The following is a 20,201-nucleotide window of genomic DNA, read 5'->3' as shown; positions in this document are numbered from 1 at the left end:
GGATGCCTGCCATAGATGTGGGTGAAACGTGAAGAGAGAATACTTCTGGAACATGGCCATATAGCCCAGAAAACACACAACAACCCAGCATTGGGGATGTTTAAGGGTTGGCAAAAAAGGAGTTGGAAATAGCAATACAGTCCACAGGTTTCAGTTCTCTGACTCTTGGACTACATGGCTCAAAGGAATGTCCAAGAATTTGAGCAATATGAGTACAGCATACTGAGTATGTGAAAAATACCCTCCAACATTTCACAGATGAAAACCAGGGACCTCATCACATGAAGGTCCTTAAGCTGGAGGACAGAGGGGGGATCCATTAGGCAGTGGGGGGAATCCACTGGGCAGCAGGGAAAACAGTCAATGAGCGTCCCACATCACACCCTTCCCCATCACACAGGATAAAGTACTGCTCTTTGGCAACCCCCCACGCTGTCCCTCGTTTAGTTAATATGAACACAGGTAGTCACCCATGTTCTCAGGGCTCTGTCCTACCACACTGTCAGGAGAGAGCCCCAATGGAAGTAGCCCTGTGTCATATGATGGGCTTGGCAGGCTCTGTCCTGGCAGCATCCTAGGATGGGGCAAAAGGATGAGGTCACAGGACACACATGGCAAAGCAAGATCAGAGTGTGGCCAAGATGGTAAACATTATTAATGAATAAAATAACATAAGCTAGTGGAGGCTGCTAGAGTTTGCTTTTTCCTGAGTATACTAGGAAGAAAAAAAGTCTATACCCTCTTTTTCTTTCCTCTCTTCTCCCCCCAAGTTAATTGAGTCTGAGCTATTTTTGCATTTTGAACTCAGCTACTGAGGCAAGCAGAAAATGGTGAAGGAAAGGGAGAGAAATAGACATTTTGAAAGGAGCTAAAAAAATTGCACCACACAAGATTAATCAGCACTTGCCAAATTAGGACAGTTGAAAGATATGCATGAAACAGACATGGTAAATATGGAGAACGTTTTTTGAAAGAAGGAAAAACTCCAGTGGATAAATCGCTGCAAGTGTTATAGAAAAACAGACCCAGTTTAAAATTCATTTAAAACTATTAAAGTTACACATTATCATTACTTTCAAAATCAGTCCCCAAAAGGATCAGAAAGCATAATCAGAGCCCCTGGCATTTTTTTTTCATAAGCACTCACACATTTTTTTGAACAGGGCTATCCAACCATCAAAGAATTCCTCCAAAAATGCCTAGAGCTGTAGACAATCAGATAATACTAACCAACAGGAAAGGCAGGAGCTACAACCAGTTGGAAACATCAGATTAGTGGAAGCATTAGGAGAAACAGTATATTAGCCTAAATATGTGCCAGTCCACCAGGAGGCCAAATGAAGCAAACGATGCTTGCCAGTTCTCTATGTTGATCAGAGAAGCCAGCCACTTACCAATGTGACTGTGAAGCATATCCTGTTCAGAGCAAAACAGGTATTTTACAACCACACAGCTGTTCTCTTAAAGAGGTTCCAAAGAAGATCGCAAAAGGTAAAGCAAATTATTCTCTGAGCTATGTAGACTCCAGGCCACAAAGGGCTTTACATCTTAATACAATATCTTGGATTAGTTTGTAAAAGGCACTGGATTTGTGACAATACAAAAGAGTGGATTACTTCAAGAAGAAATTGAATTATTTTTCTCTCTGACTTTTTATTAAGTAGTGAACCTTAAGTAATCTTTTTCACATAATGAAAGAAAGCAACAAGAGCACTGTATACCTAATGAATGAGGTATGTTGAAGGGGGAAATGTAAAACCACAAGTCAGCTAAAGCCACTTTCTAGAACAGGAGTGGTAAGCAATACATGCAACCCTCCTAAATTGTTGGATATCAGCTCCCTACAAGTATAGCCAGTGATGAGAAATGCTCAGCATAACCACATATGGAAGGTCATACAATTCCTACTACTTTTTGAGATACTGTACATCTTTCCCACCTATTCTTGTGGATAACATCTTCAGTTTGATTTCCAACTTAACTACTGACTTATGGAACTGAAGCCACCTGTGATATTCACTCAGACAAAGACAAAAGTGATGTTTCCATGTTTGTTATCCTTGACTTTTCAGAGGCAATTGAAATTGAATCACAATGATATCTTCTTGAAACATCTAATGGGCATTTCTTTTTGTTATTGTTTTTGCTATTGTTGTTGGAGCAATCACGGAAGCTTGCTGTTACAGATACAGATATAGTATTGCATGATGGGAATTTATTTATTTATTATTTATTTATTTACAGCATTTATATTCTGCCCTTCTCACCCCGAAGGGGATTCAGGGCGGATCACATTACACATATAGGCAAACATTCAATGCCTTTTTAACATAGGACAAAGACAAACAACATAGCTCCGAGCGGGCCTCTTTTTTATATATTTAGTAGCAATAGTATTATGGGCCAAACTTTCTGCTCCTGGGGCAATAGTTTGGAAAAAAAAGTATTTGAATACAGGCTCACCTCAGTTAAAAAATCCCCCAATAGTGAAACTCTTTTTTCCCCAAGAGCTTATTGTTTCTACCCAGCCCTTCACCTTTTCCTCCTTTTCTTCTGAAGGGGCATTTTTAAATGCAACACTAATATTTGGACAATAGTGAAGGAGAAACACAAGCTTTCGCTGTAAGTTTGTAAACATAAACAGACAATAAATAAAACTAAATGAAATGTGAGCTGGGAACAGTAGGATTTTGCTCTAGTGTACACGTGAGTGCTTATCTAGAACTGGTAAAGGTAAACAGCAGCTGCATACGGGATCCCTTCCTGAACATGCATGAAGTGTGAGACATAAAGGGGAAACCAGATAAGACTGCCAGTTGTTACCTGTGATCAGCATATTAAAAATATTTAGATCTATACATTTTAGCTATCAAAATGGAAATTGTAAGAAAAAGTAGAGGCTGATTTTTAAAAAGAGCATGCATTCTAGAAAAAATTTAAAGTAGTTTCTAGAAGATTCAACATATTTTGTTAATGTATGCTTACTTCACATGATTGAATCAGGGTGATATTACTCAGCTGCTCATTTTGACTGAGCAATCAAGAAGAGTTGCCTTTTCAAACTAGCCTACCAAAGTCACAAGTTCAAAGACGAATAAGCTAAGACTGAAGCCATGCACACTGGAGGTAATGATAGCTGGGCAACTGGAACTATATTTTATTATGAGCCCAAAAAAGTTACTTTTTAGGATCACACATTCTTGCATTACACCAGTGTGCACTCTAATTGACTGTATTATGGGGACTGCAGCCCCCCAAAAGTAACTTTTCTGACCTTTGAATAAATGTAGTCATGTATTTCTGTTGCTCTACCAGAACAGGCACTCTACATAGATTGCCCAGTGCATCAGCTGCTGCTACCAGATAGATACTCAAGACAGCAGCACCAGCCAAGGGTTTGTCCATCTTAACCTGAATGAGGTCTGTGCATCATTTAGTTACCAGGTAGCTGATTCTCCCACCTCCCCTGGGGTCAATGTAGTTGTTTCAGGAGTTACAATTATGTAGAGAAAATTGAATACTGTACGCATTCTACATAGCACCATCCCTGAAGTTGGTTTGGAAGCTACTGCAGCTGGAACAACACTGAATTGCTTGTTGGTAGTTATTGGTAAGGAGAAACATATTCAACAAGCTCTTTAGAAACAGTTCTCACAGTTTGTAAATACATTTTTGCTGTCAGCTCTTAATGGACTGGCAGTAGAGTTTGTATTTTTTTTAATCATTTTTTAAAATTATAACACGATCATTGGGATCATGCTGATTTAGGAATTCTTAAAATCATAGTCTACAAAGAAATTTTTCCAAATTGTTCCCGAGACTGATATATCTCAGAAGGATCCTCTCACAGTAATTTTTTTCTTGGAAAATAATTTGTAAGAGCCCTATTCCAGGCACCTTTTATCCATCAGGACTTCCTTTATGATTGCCGTGACTTTGTAAAATGACCTTTTCCAAAATGTTAGCTAAGTTGTTTTCTTTGTCCTGGCTTTATGGCACTTCTAAAAGACCAATCTGATTCGAAGGACCTTTGTTTAGACAATAGTTGTTTCTTGATTCAATACTACACATATTTCTGTTTTAAAAATGCATTGCTTTGCTACATGTTAACATTTGTGAGCTTTTAAACTGATGATCACCTTGAATGACAGGGACCAAAGTGGCATAGCTCATTTCTTTAAGTACTTGCTAAGTATTTTTGACTCTTTAATCACTGCCAGATATGAACAAATGGATAAAAAAAATAATTTTGCACCTGCTCAGGGATTTTCCCATGCCTAAAGGTGAGGTGGCACTCTATAGGCACTTCCAGACTACACTTAAACCCACTTCAGAGCAGGTTTAAGTCCATCCACCCCCCTCAAAAGGGCATTGTTTGGACACCTCAAGTAAAAATCTAACAGGGCCCGGGATATGGGCCTTGTTTGGAAGGGCACTATGTTTACTGCTTGTCATGTTTGATAGGCATAAGCTGAGCTCTATGATTCATAAGATCATGATCACCTTCAGCATTAAATAATGCAAGAGTGAATTTGCTGTACATAGGAGTTTATCAAGAATACATAACTACAGAGTCCTTTCCTTTCGTAAATCTCCAAACACCTCTAAAGGTAATAACTATTTGCAGGGCCGTAGCCAGAAAAAAATTTCGGGAGGGGTTTGAAAATTTCGGGGGGGGGGGGGGGTTGAACCCCTAGCACATACCCCTCCTCACTACAAACCTGTCAATATCTGCTTGAGATAGTGCCTGGAGGGACTCTTAATGTTTTGCATCTCATAGACTTAGCATGGGGATTTGGTTAACCAGTTAAAATTCACGAGTAAACGATTTTTTTTTATAACTTGAAAAATTTCGGGGGGGGGGGGGGGTTGAACCCCTAACACCCCCCCCCCCCCCCGCTACAGGCCTGACTATTTGTTTATTAGGAATGGATATATCCTGAGTTAGCAGTTTGTAGATGTCATTTAAGAGCCAAGTTGCTTTTTGATGGTAACTCAACACTCTGCTTATTTACTCCTCTTACTCACAATCTATGAATGGAATTGGAAAGGGAGACAGCTAATTGAAGCTGCATTTGCAGGAAACAAACAGTAGGGGTTGAAATTACTCTGCCTAATTATTCTAGATTGAAACAGACCACACACAATATTCCACTGCCAAACAGCTGTGATTAAAATGATATAAACTCAAATGGGAAATGCTAGCTGAAAGAACAAAATTTCAAGTGATTATTTAAAGGCAGAAAGGGAAACAGCCAGCTGTGATTCACAAGACTGCAGTTCTACTAAGAGGCTTTGTCAGGGCTCACTTGACTACATAGGAATTTTTAATTACGTATCCTTCATTTCCTTGTTTGTCTCTGAGTTGGCATGCCAAAATAAAAACAAAAAGGGCAAGGTCTCTAAAATTTTAGACAACCTGGGGAAGAGGATCAGCAAAAGTAAGACTATGCACACTTTCACAACAAAATTAAATTAAAATTAAATTAAATTAAAATTCACAATGAAATTAAAAATCTAACAAATGTTCTATTATAAAATACTATATATATATATATATATATATATATATATATATATATATATATATATATAAAACTTCTCAATCACACTGCATGACAAGAACCTAAATACAACACAGTAATGTTAAGCACAGCAATTAAAAAAGGCACATTGGAACACAATACTGGTGAGGGTTTTTTTAAAAAAAGAAAAGTTACAAGTAAAACTTCCAGTTATAGAATATAATCATTAACCATCCACAAATAGGATTAGATCCACACAGGTATTAAAATCCACACATGGGCTGGATATAAAGGCAGAATTGCAACCTCCATACAACAACGTATTTGTTTCAGTTTAAGTGGACAGTATCTTCCTTTGTTGGTCCCCTTCTGTAGGTCGTCTTACTCTCCCAAGTTAGCCAGAAGCACACTGTACACCTTCTTAGGGCAAGGGCAGTATTTTGGAGTTATGCTAATTATTATTATTATTATTATTATTATTATTATTATTATTATTATTATTATTAATAATAATAATAACCTGCCCTCTCTCCCCAAGGGGACCCTGAGTGGCTTACAGAAACAAAAACAAAATAGAATTAAACAGAAGTAGAAGAACAATTAAAACAAACAATTAAAAATTCACAATAACACAGTAATCGCTAAAACAAGATTCCATAAATAACATAGTGAATTAATAAAACCAACATGAGAAGTGAACAATAAAAATGTGGCTGTGCTATGAGTTAGGGTAATATGTTCTCAGTCAGCATCATCAGGCTGAATAGAAGCATAAGAAGTTAATAAAAGCTAATCATCCTCCTTTCTGAAGGCCAGTGTACAAAGGTGTGTTTTTATTGCTTCTAGAAGGAGAGGAGTGAGGGGAGCTGTTCTTATTTCCAGAAGGAGGAGTGGTCACCAAGAAAGCCCCCCTCTCATTCCCACCAATCGAGCTTGGGTCAGTGGTGGGACCGAGAGCAGTGCCCCCTCCGATGACCACAGTGTTTGTGTAGGTTTATATGCAAATATGCAGTTAGTTAAGTAGCTTGGATCCGAACTGTATAGGGCTTTATAGGTAATAACCAGCACTTTGTATTTAGCCAGGAAGTGGATCGGCAGCCAGTGGGCTGCTGTAACATGGGAGTTGCTAAAATGTTTGCAAAGGTAATCTTTCTCCTCTGCATTTAATCAAGCCAGTTCCCACCCAACCTTGTGTCATTCAACTGTGTTGGACAACAGCTCCCATCATCCCAGCCATCTGGAGATAATTTTCACTGTAGACATCTAACATCAGGCTTGAAAGAGGCTGGTTTGCTGTTTATGGCTGGTTAAAATCTTAAGAGGTGGTTTGTAAATGTTGTGTTGCCATAACATTCATCTGCAAGCTCAAATTTGAATTTGTATATGATGTCAGTGGGTGGAAATAGTATTGCAAAAAGCAAAAATGTATGCACATAGGCACTGGAGTTTACAAAGAACAAAATAAATAATTTGTAGGAATGCACAAGTTCAATGACGTAGAAGCAGTTGAATGGTGTATCATTTGTGTAATGATACACCACAAGAGTATCAAAATCTTTATTAAAGAGTGTTCTTTATAAATAATAAGCTTGGCAGAGAATCATGAAACATCCTTCCACATGAAGGTCGTTGTTACTCCATGAACAGAGGCCCATTCACAGGTAATTAAGGGGAGAGCATTTTGAATTTTCAGCCAGAGAGCTCTAGTGTTCCACTAAACCATAAGACCCAGAATTCTATGGATCCTTTCCATTATGGCTAAAGAGTAATCATAGTACTATATTTGTATGTTGCATCTGTGTCCCTGATGTTGATTTGGAATGTTTATGATGATAAGAAAATAAATGGTTCAGAGAGAGAGGAAAACCATACATTAGAGGAACCAAATGCCCATGGGCATTTGGGCAATACATTTACCATACAAAGTCTGCTTGCTTAAAGTTTCTATGACATATTGCTCTTTTACTCCTTGCCGACAAGAACATAGGTCTCATATAAAGATGTCTACTTGTTTAGGAGATTGTTGGAACTCATCATTAATGTATCCATTTGAGTTTGGGTTCATTTATCATATTTTGTGAAGAACATTCCCAGAGACTCGGGATTCGGGATATTGTCCATAACATTTCACATTATGACAATATATTTTATATGTTTTGAAAACCTTCACAGCAAACACATTAGCTCCAACTTCTGTTAAGAGGCAGGCATCATCAAAAAAATTCAAAGGACAATTGAAGTCAAATTCCTATCTCTAGATTTAAATCAGTAAGATTTCCACTATTGTACTTACCGAATACTATATATGTGTGTGTGTGCACACACACACGTGTGTATGTGTTTAGCTCTCACCTTTTGTTGAGTCTTCAGAGTGATCTCTGTCGGGGCCATCCAAAAGATGGAGCTGTGAGAGCTCATCTGCACTTACTCTGTGCCAGGACCCCTCTCTCATTGGTGGGAAATACTCCAGATCACAGGGAGATTCAAAATTGCAGTCGAAAACTGAAGAAGAAAAGAGAAAGAAACATTCTAAGGCTGAGCAAATTGTCATACATCTTTTTCTGATAATGGAAAAGATACCTTTCATATATACTCCTTTCTTTGTTGGTTTTACACACCACATCATCAAATATAGTGGTACATACTTTTTTTTTGCTGTAATTGAACTACAGCCTGTACTAAGAAAAAAGATGCAACTGTACAACTGGAAATAAGATTTAAGAGGGATTCATCTTTGCCTTTCCTTGCAATATTGTAGTCCCGCTCTGATATAGTTCTCCACCACATTTTTGTTTTATCTCCTCCCGATATGGCTGTTTCCAAGGACAGCATAGGAATAAAAAGAACCAAATACTAATAGAGACTATGATGCTGATGTCTTCTTCATGGGGTCATTCCAAGCAATGCACACTGCTCTCTTTGCTAGTGAAGAAATTTATGAAAGAGTAGAAGAGAGGGTTGGGTGTTTTTTAAAAAAAAATGACTTAAAATCAGGGAAGATTGGATATGATGCTTTAATTCTACTGCAATAATTTTTATATGTGTGGCTTGGTTATGTTTGCCCTCAGTCTGTAGCTGGGCTAGACATTTTAGACCTCAGAGCAAAAAGCTTCTGCTCTTTGGAGATTTTCATTAACATCTATTATTCTGGTCCCGGGATGAGATTAACCCAAATAATTGAAGTTGACACTAGCCAAACCAGCCAAGACATTTTTAAAACTTCAATTAGATTCTATATTAAACATCTCATTTCCTTCTGGCTCACATAGATTTACAATCCTCACCCCATTCTCTTGGAGGCATCATACCTTTTAATCCTAAGGTTAATACCCTTGCCCTTTTTCTGATCTATTTCAGATAATTTACCTGTTTAATGACAAAATGAAATGAATTAGCCTTTTTACATTTTTCATTCTACTTTCTTTACCAGAGATACAAGCATTTTCATGACACTGCAAGCACCTTGTTCACACCAGGTCTCTTGAGATAACTAACTCACAGCAAATTAAGCAGGAGAAACATTTGATCCTTTCTACCCAGAAACCATGAATGCCGAGTTATGCCACGGGGGTAGAACAATGGTTCCACCTTCATTCTTGACTTCTGATTTTTGTAAATAAACTGCCTGTATAACTATGGATCCTCTTCATATTAATGGGGAGATATATATATATATATATATATATATATATATATATATATATATATATATATATACATACACATATATGTGTTGTTTACAGAGAGTTTGCTTATCTGCTAGACTTTCTGGGTTGCTCATTTTTGACTAAAAAGAGAATGCAAATTCAATGGTTAAAGATGTTGCAGAGCCCACTTGCACTGTTTAGCACTGAAATACCTATTTTTGGTGGCATTTTTGCAGTCTGTATAACCTCCCCAAAGGACTCAGAGACAGAAAACTGACCCCTGAGCCCTGGCATGTATTCATGTTTACTGTTTTCTTAGTGGAGGATATGTAGGAAACAGGTGTTTGGTCAGTCCTGCATTTTCAACAGGGCAATGAACCAAATGGCCTTTGGGAACCTATTAGAGCTGGCAATTGGGAGAAGCCAACAGATGAGCATGGAAGACAGGTGAGTTGGAAGTAATAAACAGACAATTTGGAAAGCTGAGAGCAAGGAAGTGGGAAAGTTACAACTCATTAAAAAGGGTTAACCCGTTTCTAGCGGGTTTTCTGTCTCTCGAAGGTTAAGAGGACAAGTTTAATGATTCCTTGGTCTTTACTCAAAAGAAGAGCTGCTAAGACTATGAGAAAAGAAAAGCCACAGTAAAACGTTTATAGAAGTCAGGAGCAGTGGTGCCCTCTGCAGTGAAGGCAGCATAATGCAACAGAGAGCTCTCCCTTCCTACAAGGGCCACAGTGCCCCAAAAAGAGAAATGGGATTCAATACCTTATTGACAACTATATAAGCTGAATGACAAGAATTATTGGAATGTTCAGGAGCCTGATTTTCATTAGAACTTTATTACAGGAATAGAGAAGGCTTAAACCCTTACTCTCCACTCACATCCTAATGCAAATCATCAAAAAGGGTAGCTGGTGTGATTCATAAAAATAAAAGGCATACTTGAGATTCACAAAATTGATGTTACCAGCCTGGATGCACTACACCTTGCTATGTGTTCAGTAGGCTTGCTCAAATAATTCGATTTTCCCGTTACCCGTTATTAATTCGTTATTTTCGTTTGTTTTGAAGCAATATAGAACCTTGGTTGTCCACACGTCTGGATATCGCGGTTTCGAATCGCGAGAGGCCTTTTTTTCTTATTTCTTCGTTTTTTTCGTTAGGAAAAAAAAGCTTTTGCAAATCACCCAAACTCCTTTCCTTTTGCCCCTCAGCCAATGGGAGGCTCAGCCAATGGGAGGGGGCGAGGGGGAAGGAGGCCGAGGAGGAGGAGGAAGACGGAGGGGGGAAATGGCCGCCGCCGCCGCCTCGCCTCAGCTCAGGCCTGGAGAGACCGAGAGGGGCCCGGCGGTGAGGAGGAAGAGGCCCGGGATGCGAGGGGGTGTGGGCCAGGCCCGTCCTCGGCTGCTCCCAGGGGCCCAGATTCGCACCCTCCCTCCCCCCAATACAGGTCTCCAGTCCATACCACGCTACATGAACTTGAATGGATACTGTGGTTGTGTTGTCGAAAGCTTTCATGGCCGGGATCACACTGTTGTGGTATGTATTCCGGGCTCTATGGCCATGTGCCAGAAGCATTCTCTCCTGACGTTTCACCCACATCTGTGGCAGACATAGAGGTTTTGACGTCTGTGCGAAGCTAGGCAAGTGGGGTTTATATATCTGTGGAAGGTCCAGGGTGGGAGAAAGAACTCTTGTCTGTGGGAGGCAAGTGTGAATGTTGCAATTGGTCACCTTGATTAGCATTGAATAGCCTTGCAGCTTCAAAGCCTGGCTGCTTCCTACCTGGGGGAATCCTTTGTTGGGAGGTATTAGCTGGCCCTGATTGTTTCCTGTCTGGAATTCCCATTTTCTGGGTGTTTCTGGGAAGGTAATGGCACTCCATGTAGTCATGCCGGCCACATGACCTTGGAGGTGTCTATGGACAACACTGGCTCTTGGGCTTAGAAATGGAGATGAGCACCAACCCCCAGAGTCAGACATGACTGAACTTAACGTCAAGGGATACCTTTACCTTTACCTATACACACACACACACACACACACACATATGCAGGGACTATATACACAGTATATATCACACACACACCAATTTAACAAAGTTTCAGCCACAAAAACAAAGTTTCTGAAGTAGAACAATGACTTTCACAGTAAAGACAACCCAATTTAACAGGAAATAAGACTTTCAAACCAGGAACAGATTTCTGCAATTATTAAAAAATGGTTTATTATAAAAGCTATGAAAATTCTCCAAAAATCAGAGGATAAGGGAAACGTTCCAAATTTTGGTGAGCTATCAGTGTTAAATGTGTTCTACCACTGTACCAAGTTTGAAGAAGATCACTCAAAAAATGAGGGTGGGAGAGTCCTGTAAAGTCCTCTCCCTCTGTGCTGTTTTTGGGAATTGCGCATGCGCGTCCGCCATTAACGTATTAATTTAGAAAATAACGAATTTTCGTTAATTTTGAAATTTTTTGGGGGCCAAATTCGGAAATACCATCAGAAACGAAAAGCTGCCCCCCTCTAGTTTTGAAACGAGTTTAGAATCAAATTTTTCATGGATCGATCAAGCCTAGTGTTCAGACCTATACAAGACAATCAGAAAAAGGAAAGACTGTAAGATTCTACTTTTGATCCCTCTTATACAGGAATAGGAATTTTGAACTACAACTCATCAATCTCAACCAGTAAAGCTAACTGTGGGAGTTATCATTAAACAATTTTCTGGAGATGCTTCCTATTTGTTCTTATATTTTATGAAGAAAATGAAGAGGCCCTGCTCTCGGTCCCACCTCTGTTGCAGGTGCAGTTGGTGGGGACAAGAGACAGGGCATTCTCAGTGGTGGCGCCTTGGTTATAGATCTCCCTTCCCAACAAAGTCAGTTCAGCTTCCTTCCTCCCGACCTTCAGAAAGAAATTAAAAACGTGGCTGTGGGATCAAGCCTTTAAATAACTCAGTGCAATAAATGGATATGGAATAAGTGCAATTACAACTGGAATGGCTCCTGGACTATGATTTTGGATTCTGTAATTTTAATCATTGGTTTTAATGTTCAGATGTTTTTAACTTTTTGGTTTTAATGTATATGCACTTCATTCGTATGTCTGTTTATGCAGCATTGAATTGTTGCCTAATTTTAGCTGCTCTGCGTCCCCTTCAGGGTAAGAAGGGCGGGGTATAAATATAGTAAATAAATAAATAAATAAATAAATAGAGCTGCCATACATTATCCAACTTCCTGATCTATCTTTAGCAAATACAACTTAGAGAGCGATTTAGCAATTTTTTTTCCTTTAGGCAATACATTATTTACCTCATGTAACTTAAAAGAATAATTGAATTAAAAACTGGAATAAAGCTAATATTCGACATCCAAATCAATGTAAATGCACAACATGGACATGTTATACAGTCCCATTTGTAAAAAGATTATGTTTTATAATCTCTTACTACTGTTTATTAGCTGCAGTAAAAAATATACCCAAGCAAACATATCATTTGTTCTTAACACTTCATCAAGTATTATCAGTTGGAGGGTATTCTCATGGAACACTAGCATATTTTTGATATATTTTATACTTCAGGAACAAAATGTGGACTATTTTGCTTGGAAAAAATACATTCCACTACTGGAGTTTTGTAAATATTTAAATGAAAGCCCCATCTTAAAAATAATAAGGTAAAATAATCAATTTAGTATAACTAAGAGAGTTCTATTTTATGCATATACATAAAAGCATAACTAGACATGGCATTTAAAAGTAGCTATTTATTTATTTATTTACAGCATTTATATTCCACCCTTCTCACCCCGAAGGGGACTCAGGGCAGATCACATTACACATATAGGCAAACATTCAGTGCCTTTTGACATGGAACAAAGACGTATATTTTAATTTTATTGTAATTTTTTAATCTTGGAAGACTTTTAATCTGATGTAAACTGTGTTTTTGATGTATACTGTAAGCCACCCTGAGTCCCCTGATGGGTGAGAAGGGCGGGGTAGAAATGATGTAATAAATAAATAAATAAAAAATAAAGAACTCATGACCTCCTGGTCAGAGTGATTCATTGCAGTGATTCATTGCAGCTGCTCTCCAGCCTGCGCCACAGCCCTAGCTACTGACATATCAAGTAATTTTTTGTAAGGAGATTTTCAGAAGATTTATATCTGTATATGTTTATCCAGCATTTCTATGAGTTCAGTGAATCATAACACTTGAACAGAGTTGCTCGAGTCCAGTGAACAAAAAATCAACTTTTAACATATGCACAAGAAATCAAAGGCTGTTTTTTTAAAATCAAGTCCTTTTACAAACAAATACGTTGAGCTAAAGTGAACCAACCCTTAAGTTGTCACATTTTCATCACTAGCACTCATTGTAGGAAATAAAAACATCGATTTTGTTTGTTTGGAGACTGAATATCAGCATATCTCATGAGGGAGAAAAATCATTCAAGTATATGGAGTTCATCTAGTTCACACTGGGACATCATAGCAATGTATATAACATCTAGTCATGCAGATCTTTGAAATTTTCCAGGTAGGGAGAGAAAGGCCAGTACTATCCAGTATGAATACAGAAAACACTCACAAAGGTATTTTCTCCTTCCAAAAACCTACCTAATCCTATGCCGAGGTCTGAAATTCTAGATGTAGATCTAAAGTGCTTTGAGTAAGCTGCTGAACATGCTGGCATACCAATTTCTACCCTGGCAAGCCCAAGAATGTAATCACTATGTTGATGTTCTTAAACAGTAGGGCATAATTTTATTGTTATTTTCTGTTCTTTATTCTAGAATATAAAAAGTTGCCGGGAAACAGGCAGCTAATGATTAATATCCTGCTTTCCCCAGTAAATTTCTATGTTCCTTCTCAATATGTTTCTTACCACAAGGAACAACAAGAGCTGTCTAATTCATATTGACCCTGGAAAGTGTAATTTCACAAATAATTGCATAATGCCAAGCTGTATAGACAATGTTAAGACATTTTACTACAGAAAACCCATCCAAAGAAATATATTCATAGACATGCATTAGGGAGGAGATACCATTTAAATTGCTTTTGTGACAGAAGTACTCTGCTCAGTGAGCCTTGGGACCTCTATTAACATCAGCTAACCTCTGTATACTTAATTTATAATGTCTATAAGCTTTTAAATTGACACATTGATTTTTCAGTTAGTAATTGCAAATATTTCCCAGTTACTTTTGTAACTAGAGTTATTGGACTTCCTTGAGAAGATGCAAAACATCTTCAGCAGGTCTTCTTTCTGCCCTCTAACTGTTCCTTCCCCAATGACACTTAACTCCATGCATCTAATGAAACAGTCTATAAATACTCATGTCACAAACTTCTTTCTCTTTGTTAGTGTCAAAGATACTATAAGATCCCTTTCGTATCCCATTATCTGTACATGTTTTCACAAATGGACAGTGGGAAGAGTCTATCTGCTCCTTGCTTTCTTCTTAAAACAGAAATAGTGAATTGTGGCTCTTATGTTATGCGTAACTGCCACCAGTCTCAATCAGTATAATGAATATTGAAGGATTGAGTTGAAATCCAGTAACATCTGGAAATCTATAATTTACCCACAGGAGTTAGCATACTCATACATGATGGACTTTGAAGAAAACAGACACCTTTGAAAAAGCATAAAATCTTTTTATTCAGGACGGCTTTGAAAGAAGAAGGTTTTTAAGATCAAGTTAGAGGGTGCTGTGGTTTCAGCTTTGAATATGTTTTAAATCAGTTTTATGAATTTTAACTGTTAGTTTTTAATTAATCAAAAAAGAAGATGGGTTCCCTGGAACTACAAAGACAAGTACCCACTATTACAATAATACAGAAATCATTAAACCTAAATTTAGTTCAATACATCAATATGAAAACAGATACAAAAGGCGTTGTTAAACAATCAAACAAAGGACTGTTACATTCACAGTAGAAACAATATTTTTCTCTTGAAGGATGAATTTACTCCTCTTCTCATAAACAATACATGTTCTTTAGTTCTTTAATTGTCCCACATACACAAATTGAGTCCTCTTCTTATATAAAATGATTGTTCTTGTTTCTTTATTATGGATAGTAGACTCCTAAACCACAACTGGTTTCAACTCAAAAGAGTCTTCATCAGGTGGATTGTAGTCCTTTTTTTTAGTTGTTTTTTTTTAATGTGGATCTGATAGGGAACATATATAGTGGCTACCAGTTATTTACAATACATATAGTTACATGAGACATACACGATACACAACAAAGGTAATGTAAAATGCCATCACATGTCCCTGCTCCCTAATGTATATAGGCCAAACGAGCAGGGAAGTCAAAGTCCGTATTATAGAACAGAAAAGTAATATCAGGAAATATTTTACTGATTTAATTTTTTATAAACATTTTGAAGATCTAAAACACAATCCTGAATCACTCCGGGTCCAGCTTCTAGAAGTTGTCCCTCCAAAGGCATAGATTTCCAGACGAAGCTCCTACGGCATGAATCTTTTTGGAGTTTCACACTGCAAACGGAACATCCGAAGGGGTTGAACAATACCAACTCTTATGATTGTTTCTTGTAAAGATTTATAGTCTTCCTTTAAATGTGACTTTGGAATAACAACAACTACATTACTTTACAACCACCTGACCATTGTGCTTGCCATTTAAGAGTGAAATTAGTTACTCAGCTTCATACTCGCATTAGAATCAAACTGTTTGCAGAGTATGCATGTTTAAAACTTAGATCTTTCTGTGAGTATGACTTTTACATTATCTTTGTTGTGTATCGTGTATGACTCATGTAACTATATGTATTGTAAATAACTGGTAGCCACTATATATGTTCCCTTTGGATCCACATTAAAAAAACTCAAAAAAACAACTGAAAAAAAGGACTACAATCCACCTTTTGAGTTGAAACCGGTTGTGGTTTTGGAGTCTACTATCCATAATAAAGAAACAAGAACAATCATTACATATAAGAAGAGGACTCAATCTGTGTATGTGAAACAATTAAAGAACTAAAGAAGAGGAGTAAATTCATCCTTCAAGAGAAAAATATTGTTTTACTGTGAATGTAACAGTCCTTTGTTTGATTGTTTAACAACGCCTTTTGCATCTGTTTTCATATTGATGTATTGAACTAAATTTAGGTTTAATGATTTCTGTATTACTGTAATAGTGAATACTTGTCTTTGAAGTTTTTAATTAATACCATTGATTTTAATTCTATTGTAATGTTTGTATATTTCTGAATCTTAAATTGTATTTAAATGCTTTTAATGTAATCTGCTTTGAATGTCCTTTGTGGAGAGAAATTGCGGTATAAACATCATTATCATCATCATTTCTCTGCACCTCCCTCCCTACTGAATATTATGACACATCTATTCACCTTATGCTTTAAATGTCTTCATAATACACAATCCACTGGCTTAGTCTCTCAAATCCAGGAATAAAGATGCTATCATCCCCTGACCAAAAATATTCTGGAAGATCTTGAGACTGAGAATAATAATAATAATAATAATAATAATAATAATAATAATAATAATGAACTCACACAGGCATCCAAAGGAAAAAAAAATAGTTGTAACTGTGAGAAATGGTAATTACTGTGCTATAGAAGAGTTGGTCTTGTAACCTGACAAAAACAAAACCAAGACTAATGTTGATCTTATGTGATGCCAAAATTTGTATAAGTATTTCTGAACCAGTCAGAAATAGTAAACAAATTTAATTTATGTATAACTAGAGTATAAACCTGGCATTGCCTGAGTTTGCATTTTACTTCATACTCTTAATTTCCTCTATTTCCAACATACATCTTCCCCCCTCTTTTCTTTTCTTCCTTTCTTTCTTTATTCTCTTGTTTTCCACATAATCTCCCCCTTCTTTCTTTCTCTTCCTTCCTTCATTATAATAACATAATAATAACTTTATTCTTATAACCCACCTCCATCTCCCTGAGGAGATGGGGCGGCTTTCGTGGGAACCAAGGCCAGAAAAAAACAGAGAATTCAGGTACAAAATTAAAACACATAACAAAAACAAAATAATTAAAAACAAAACCAAGGTAATAAAAGCATCATAAAATCAACATCACAGGACTGAAAAGTGGACCTTATGAGAATTGCAAGGGAAGGGCATTTCCTTCTTCCCTTCCTTTTCCACTTAACTTCCCTCCTCTTCTTTCTTTGCTTCCTCTTCCCTGCCTTTCTTTCCCTTTCTTTCTTCCCTCCCTTCCTGCATTTCTTTGTTCTTCCCTTCCTTTCTCTTGCCTTTTTCTTTCTTTCCTTTTCTTTCCTTGTCTTCCCTTGTTTCTCTTTCTTTCCTCCCCACCCCTCATATGATACTAGAACATACCAACATTAAATTTCTGTTATATTTCAGCAATTGTTAGAAAAATAACATATTTAAAAAACACAAATAGGGAGAGAACAGAAACATACTCTTAGAATATGAGTGGCGGAAAGTTAGAAATGATTGTTTAGTAGTAGTTATGGACTGGTTTAAAGAAAATTATACCGACTGACATGATAAGATGGATTCTATGCTTCACAAAAAATAATGTGCAGCATAAGAAATGTCTGACCTTTAAAATATTGTTGAACAGCAACCCCATCTGCCCTAGCTATCATAGTAAATGGTGAAGACTGATGAAAGTTGCAGTCCAATGACATCTAGAAGGACACTCACTTTTCTGATGCTCCTCCTTCTAGAAAGAAACTCAATGTGTGCAATTATTCTCTACACAACCTTTTCTTTCTGCAGAATCATCCATCACAAGTCAACCACTGTTTTCATGTTGTCATAGATAAGTAACATCAATATAACTACTTTCCTCCATGAATTCTCTAATCTCCTTCTAAAAATGTCTAATGTAGCAACTAATATGGTCAATGTCATGAGCACCTATCTGTTTTGCATTGATAATCCTGGTACAGGACATAAGCTACAGATCAATGAGATTGAACCATGTTTCTCATATTATTAATGGAAAGATATTGCTTGCTATTCAATCTGTCTCATTTAACATTACAAAAGGCAGTCTCCAGAAATGCTATCTACTAACTAGGGTTGTGCACTGATCCGCTTTTAAAAAAGAGCTCTGGCTATTCCAGCTGTTCCAGCCACCATTTTTTTTTGGCTGCAACAGACCATGTGGCTGCCGACCATGGCTACTTTCAGTTTCATTTGGCTACACATGGAACACAGAAAGGCAGCCATGTGCCCACACGGGGTTTCCCTGTGAGCCCTGTCTGTTGAGCCAATCAGAACAGAGGAAAGCCAAGATGTGTCTTGTAGCCATGCTGGGCCTCCATTTTTTTTTGTTGTGAGCAGGCTCTTGAGAGAGACAGATCGTGCTGGTGATCAAATGCCACTCACAGTTCTGCATCACTTGCCTTGTTTTTTTTTTATTCAAATAGCAATAAATAAGCATTTACTTTCTGCACATGTAAGAAACTGACACCAATTGTGCCATTCATGATGCAAGCTTCAAATGTGGGGCAGGGGTATCTTCTTGCCATTTCTAAAACCGCCTTAAAATGAGAAAGTAATTTATATCTTTTAAAAAAAAGAATGGCTAGATAATGCTCCTTCAGGTGGCGTGGCTCTCACTGAAATAAGTGTTTAAAAAGGGTGCCTTAATGCAGCTTCATTGAATGAGTGTTGAAGAGAAACAATTCCGCAAACGGCGGTTTCTTAAGTCTGATGCCTTAAACCCAGGTGTTATTGAAGAATATAAGGAGAAAGAATCCCAAAGGGGTGATTTATTAAGTGTGATGCCTTACCACCTTGTCACCCAGCATCCCATGCCCCACATCGCCAGGCTCCTCTTATAGCTGATCCCATGGGGGGGGGGGGTGGAATGCGCAGCTTCCCCTCATGGATTCCAATGGCAACATGGGAAACCTCTCATTGTGCTGTGGAGGTGGCATGTGCCACATCCACCCTCCTCCACCTATGGAACCATGCCAGTGTCATTTGATAGGAGCCAGCAGGGTCCGTGGGTTACCTGGGCTAAACAGTGCATACCGCCAATTTTACCCCCTTGTGAAGAGTTAGTTAAACCCAGGTGTAGTTGAAGAATATGGGGGGGAAAAATGACAGAAAGGGGAGCCTGGAAAGTTTTCCCATTGTTGCCAATGGGCTGGATCTGCTGGATCAAAAAACAGAATTTTGCCCACCAGAATTCGGGAGGGCCTGAAAAATGGATCAAGAGGCCACCAAAATCTGGACATTGAAAACAGTATGGGGTTTAGCCAAATTACACACCCCTACTATTAACATCCTCAAGTAACAGCTTGTTAACAGTTTGGAATTGTTAGCTGAAACTTCAAGTCAGCAATATCTGTGGGAAAAACTCATTATGCTTTTGATTGCTCCTCTATATCTCTTTTCTCAAGAAAGATTTTGACTAACAATTCAAAACATAGATTCAAAACATCTATGGGTTTAGTGAGGGGGGGACATCACTGTCATTTTCAATCAGCCATCATTATGAAGGCTCCAAGTTCAATGGGTGGCAAACTTTAAATTTGCTATTTGGTGGCAGGTTCAATACTTTGGAGAGGTCCGGCCAAAATACCTGGGGACCCACAGGTTGAAAACCACTGTTCTACTGCCTCCTAATGACTTTTTGAGAGAGTGTGTACATAAGTACCCAAATTTGGAAAGTAATCTTTTTGGGATCACAAGACCAGGTATCATGGGGGATTCTGAAATAGCTATTTTTCCAGGTTCTGATGTTTGCCATATAGCCTGAATATTACATCAGCAGCAGCAGCATTTCTCCCTCAATTCTTCCCATGAATCAAAGCAAGGGACAAGAACACATTAAAATCCAACAGATTTTTTTTTGACAAATCCACTTTTTCAGCTTGAAAGCAAGAATAATCGTAGGATATTTTAGAGCTGGATATGAAGGTCCATGCTTCAATATAGAAAATGAGCAAAGATGACCTTCTGACCCCTTCTGTTTTCTAATTCTTCAGTTCTGTAATATTGCAATGGAGGCTGC

General features: G+C 37.8%; 1 protein-coding gene across 1 annotated transcript in view; it reads right to left on the bottom strand.

Moving 5' to 3' along the window:
- alk (ALK receptor tyrosine kinase) overlaps positions 1-20,201 on the bottom strand; it is an 855,459-nt gene that overhangs the window by 554,609 nt on the left and 280,649 nt on the right. The window contains exon 3 of the mRNA XM_062973134.1: positions 7,878-8,027. Within this exon, the coding sequence (XP_062829204.1) occupies positions 7,878-8,027 (150 nt within the window). The remainder of the gene's footprint in view (positions 1-7,877; positions 8,028-20,201) is intronic.

The sequence above is a fragment of the Anolis carolinensis genome, chromosome 1 (genome assembly GCF_035594765.1).
Source record: "Anolis carolinensis isolate JA03-04 chromosome 1, rAnoCar3.1.pri, whole genome shotgun sequence".
Taxonomy (NCBI): Eukaryota; Metazoa; Chordata; class Lepidosauria; order Squamata; family Dactyloidae; genus Anolis; species Anolis carolinensis.
The sequence above is the reverse complement of the archived record's forward strand: the minus strand, read 5'-3'. Positions and strand labels throughout refer to the sequence as shown.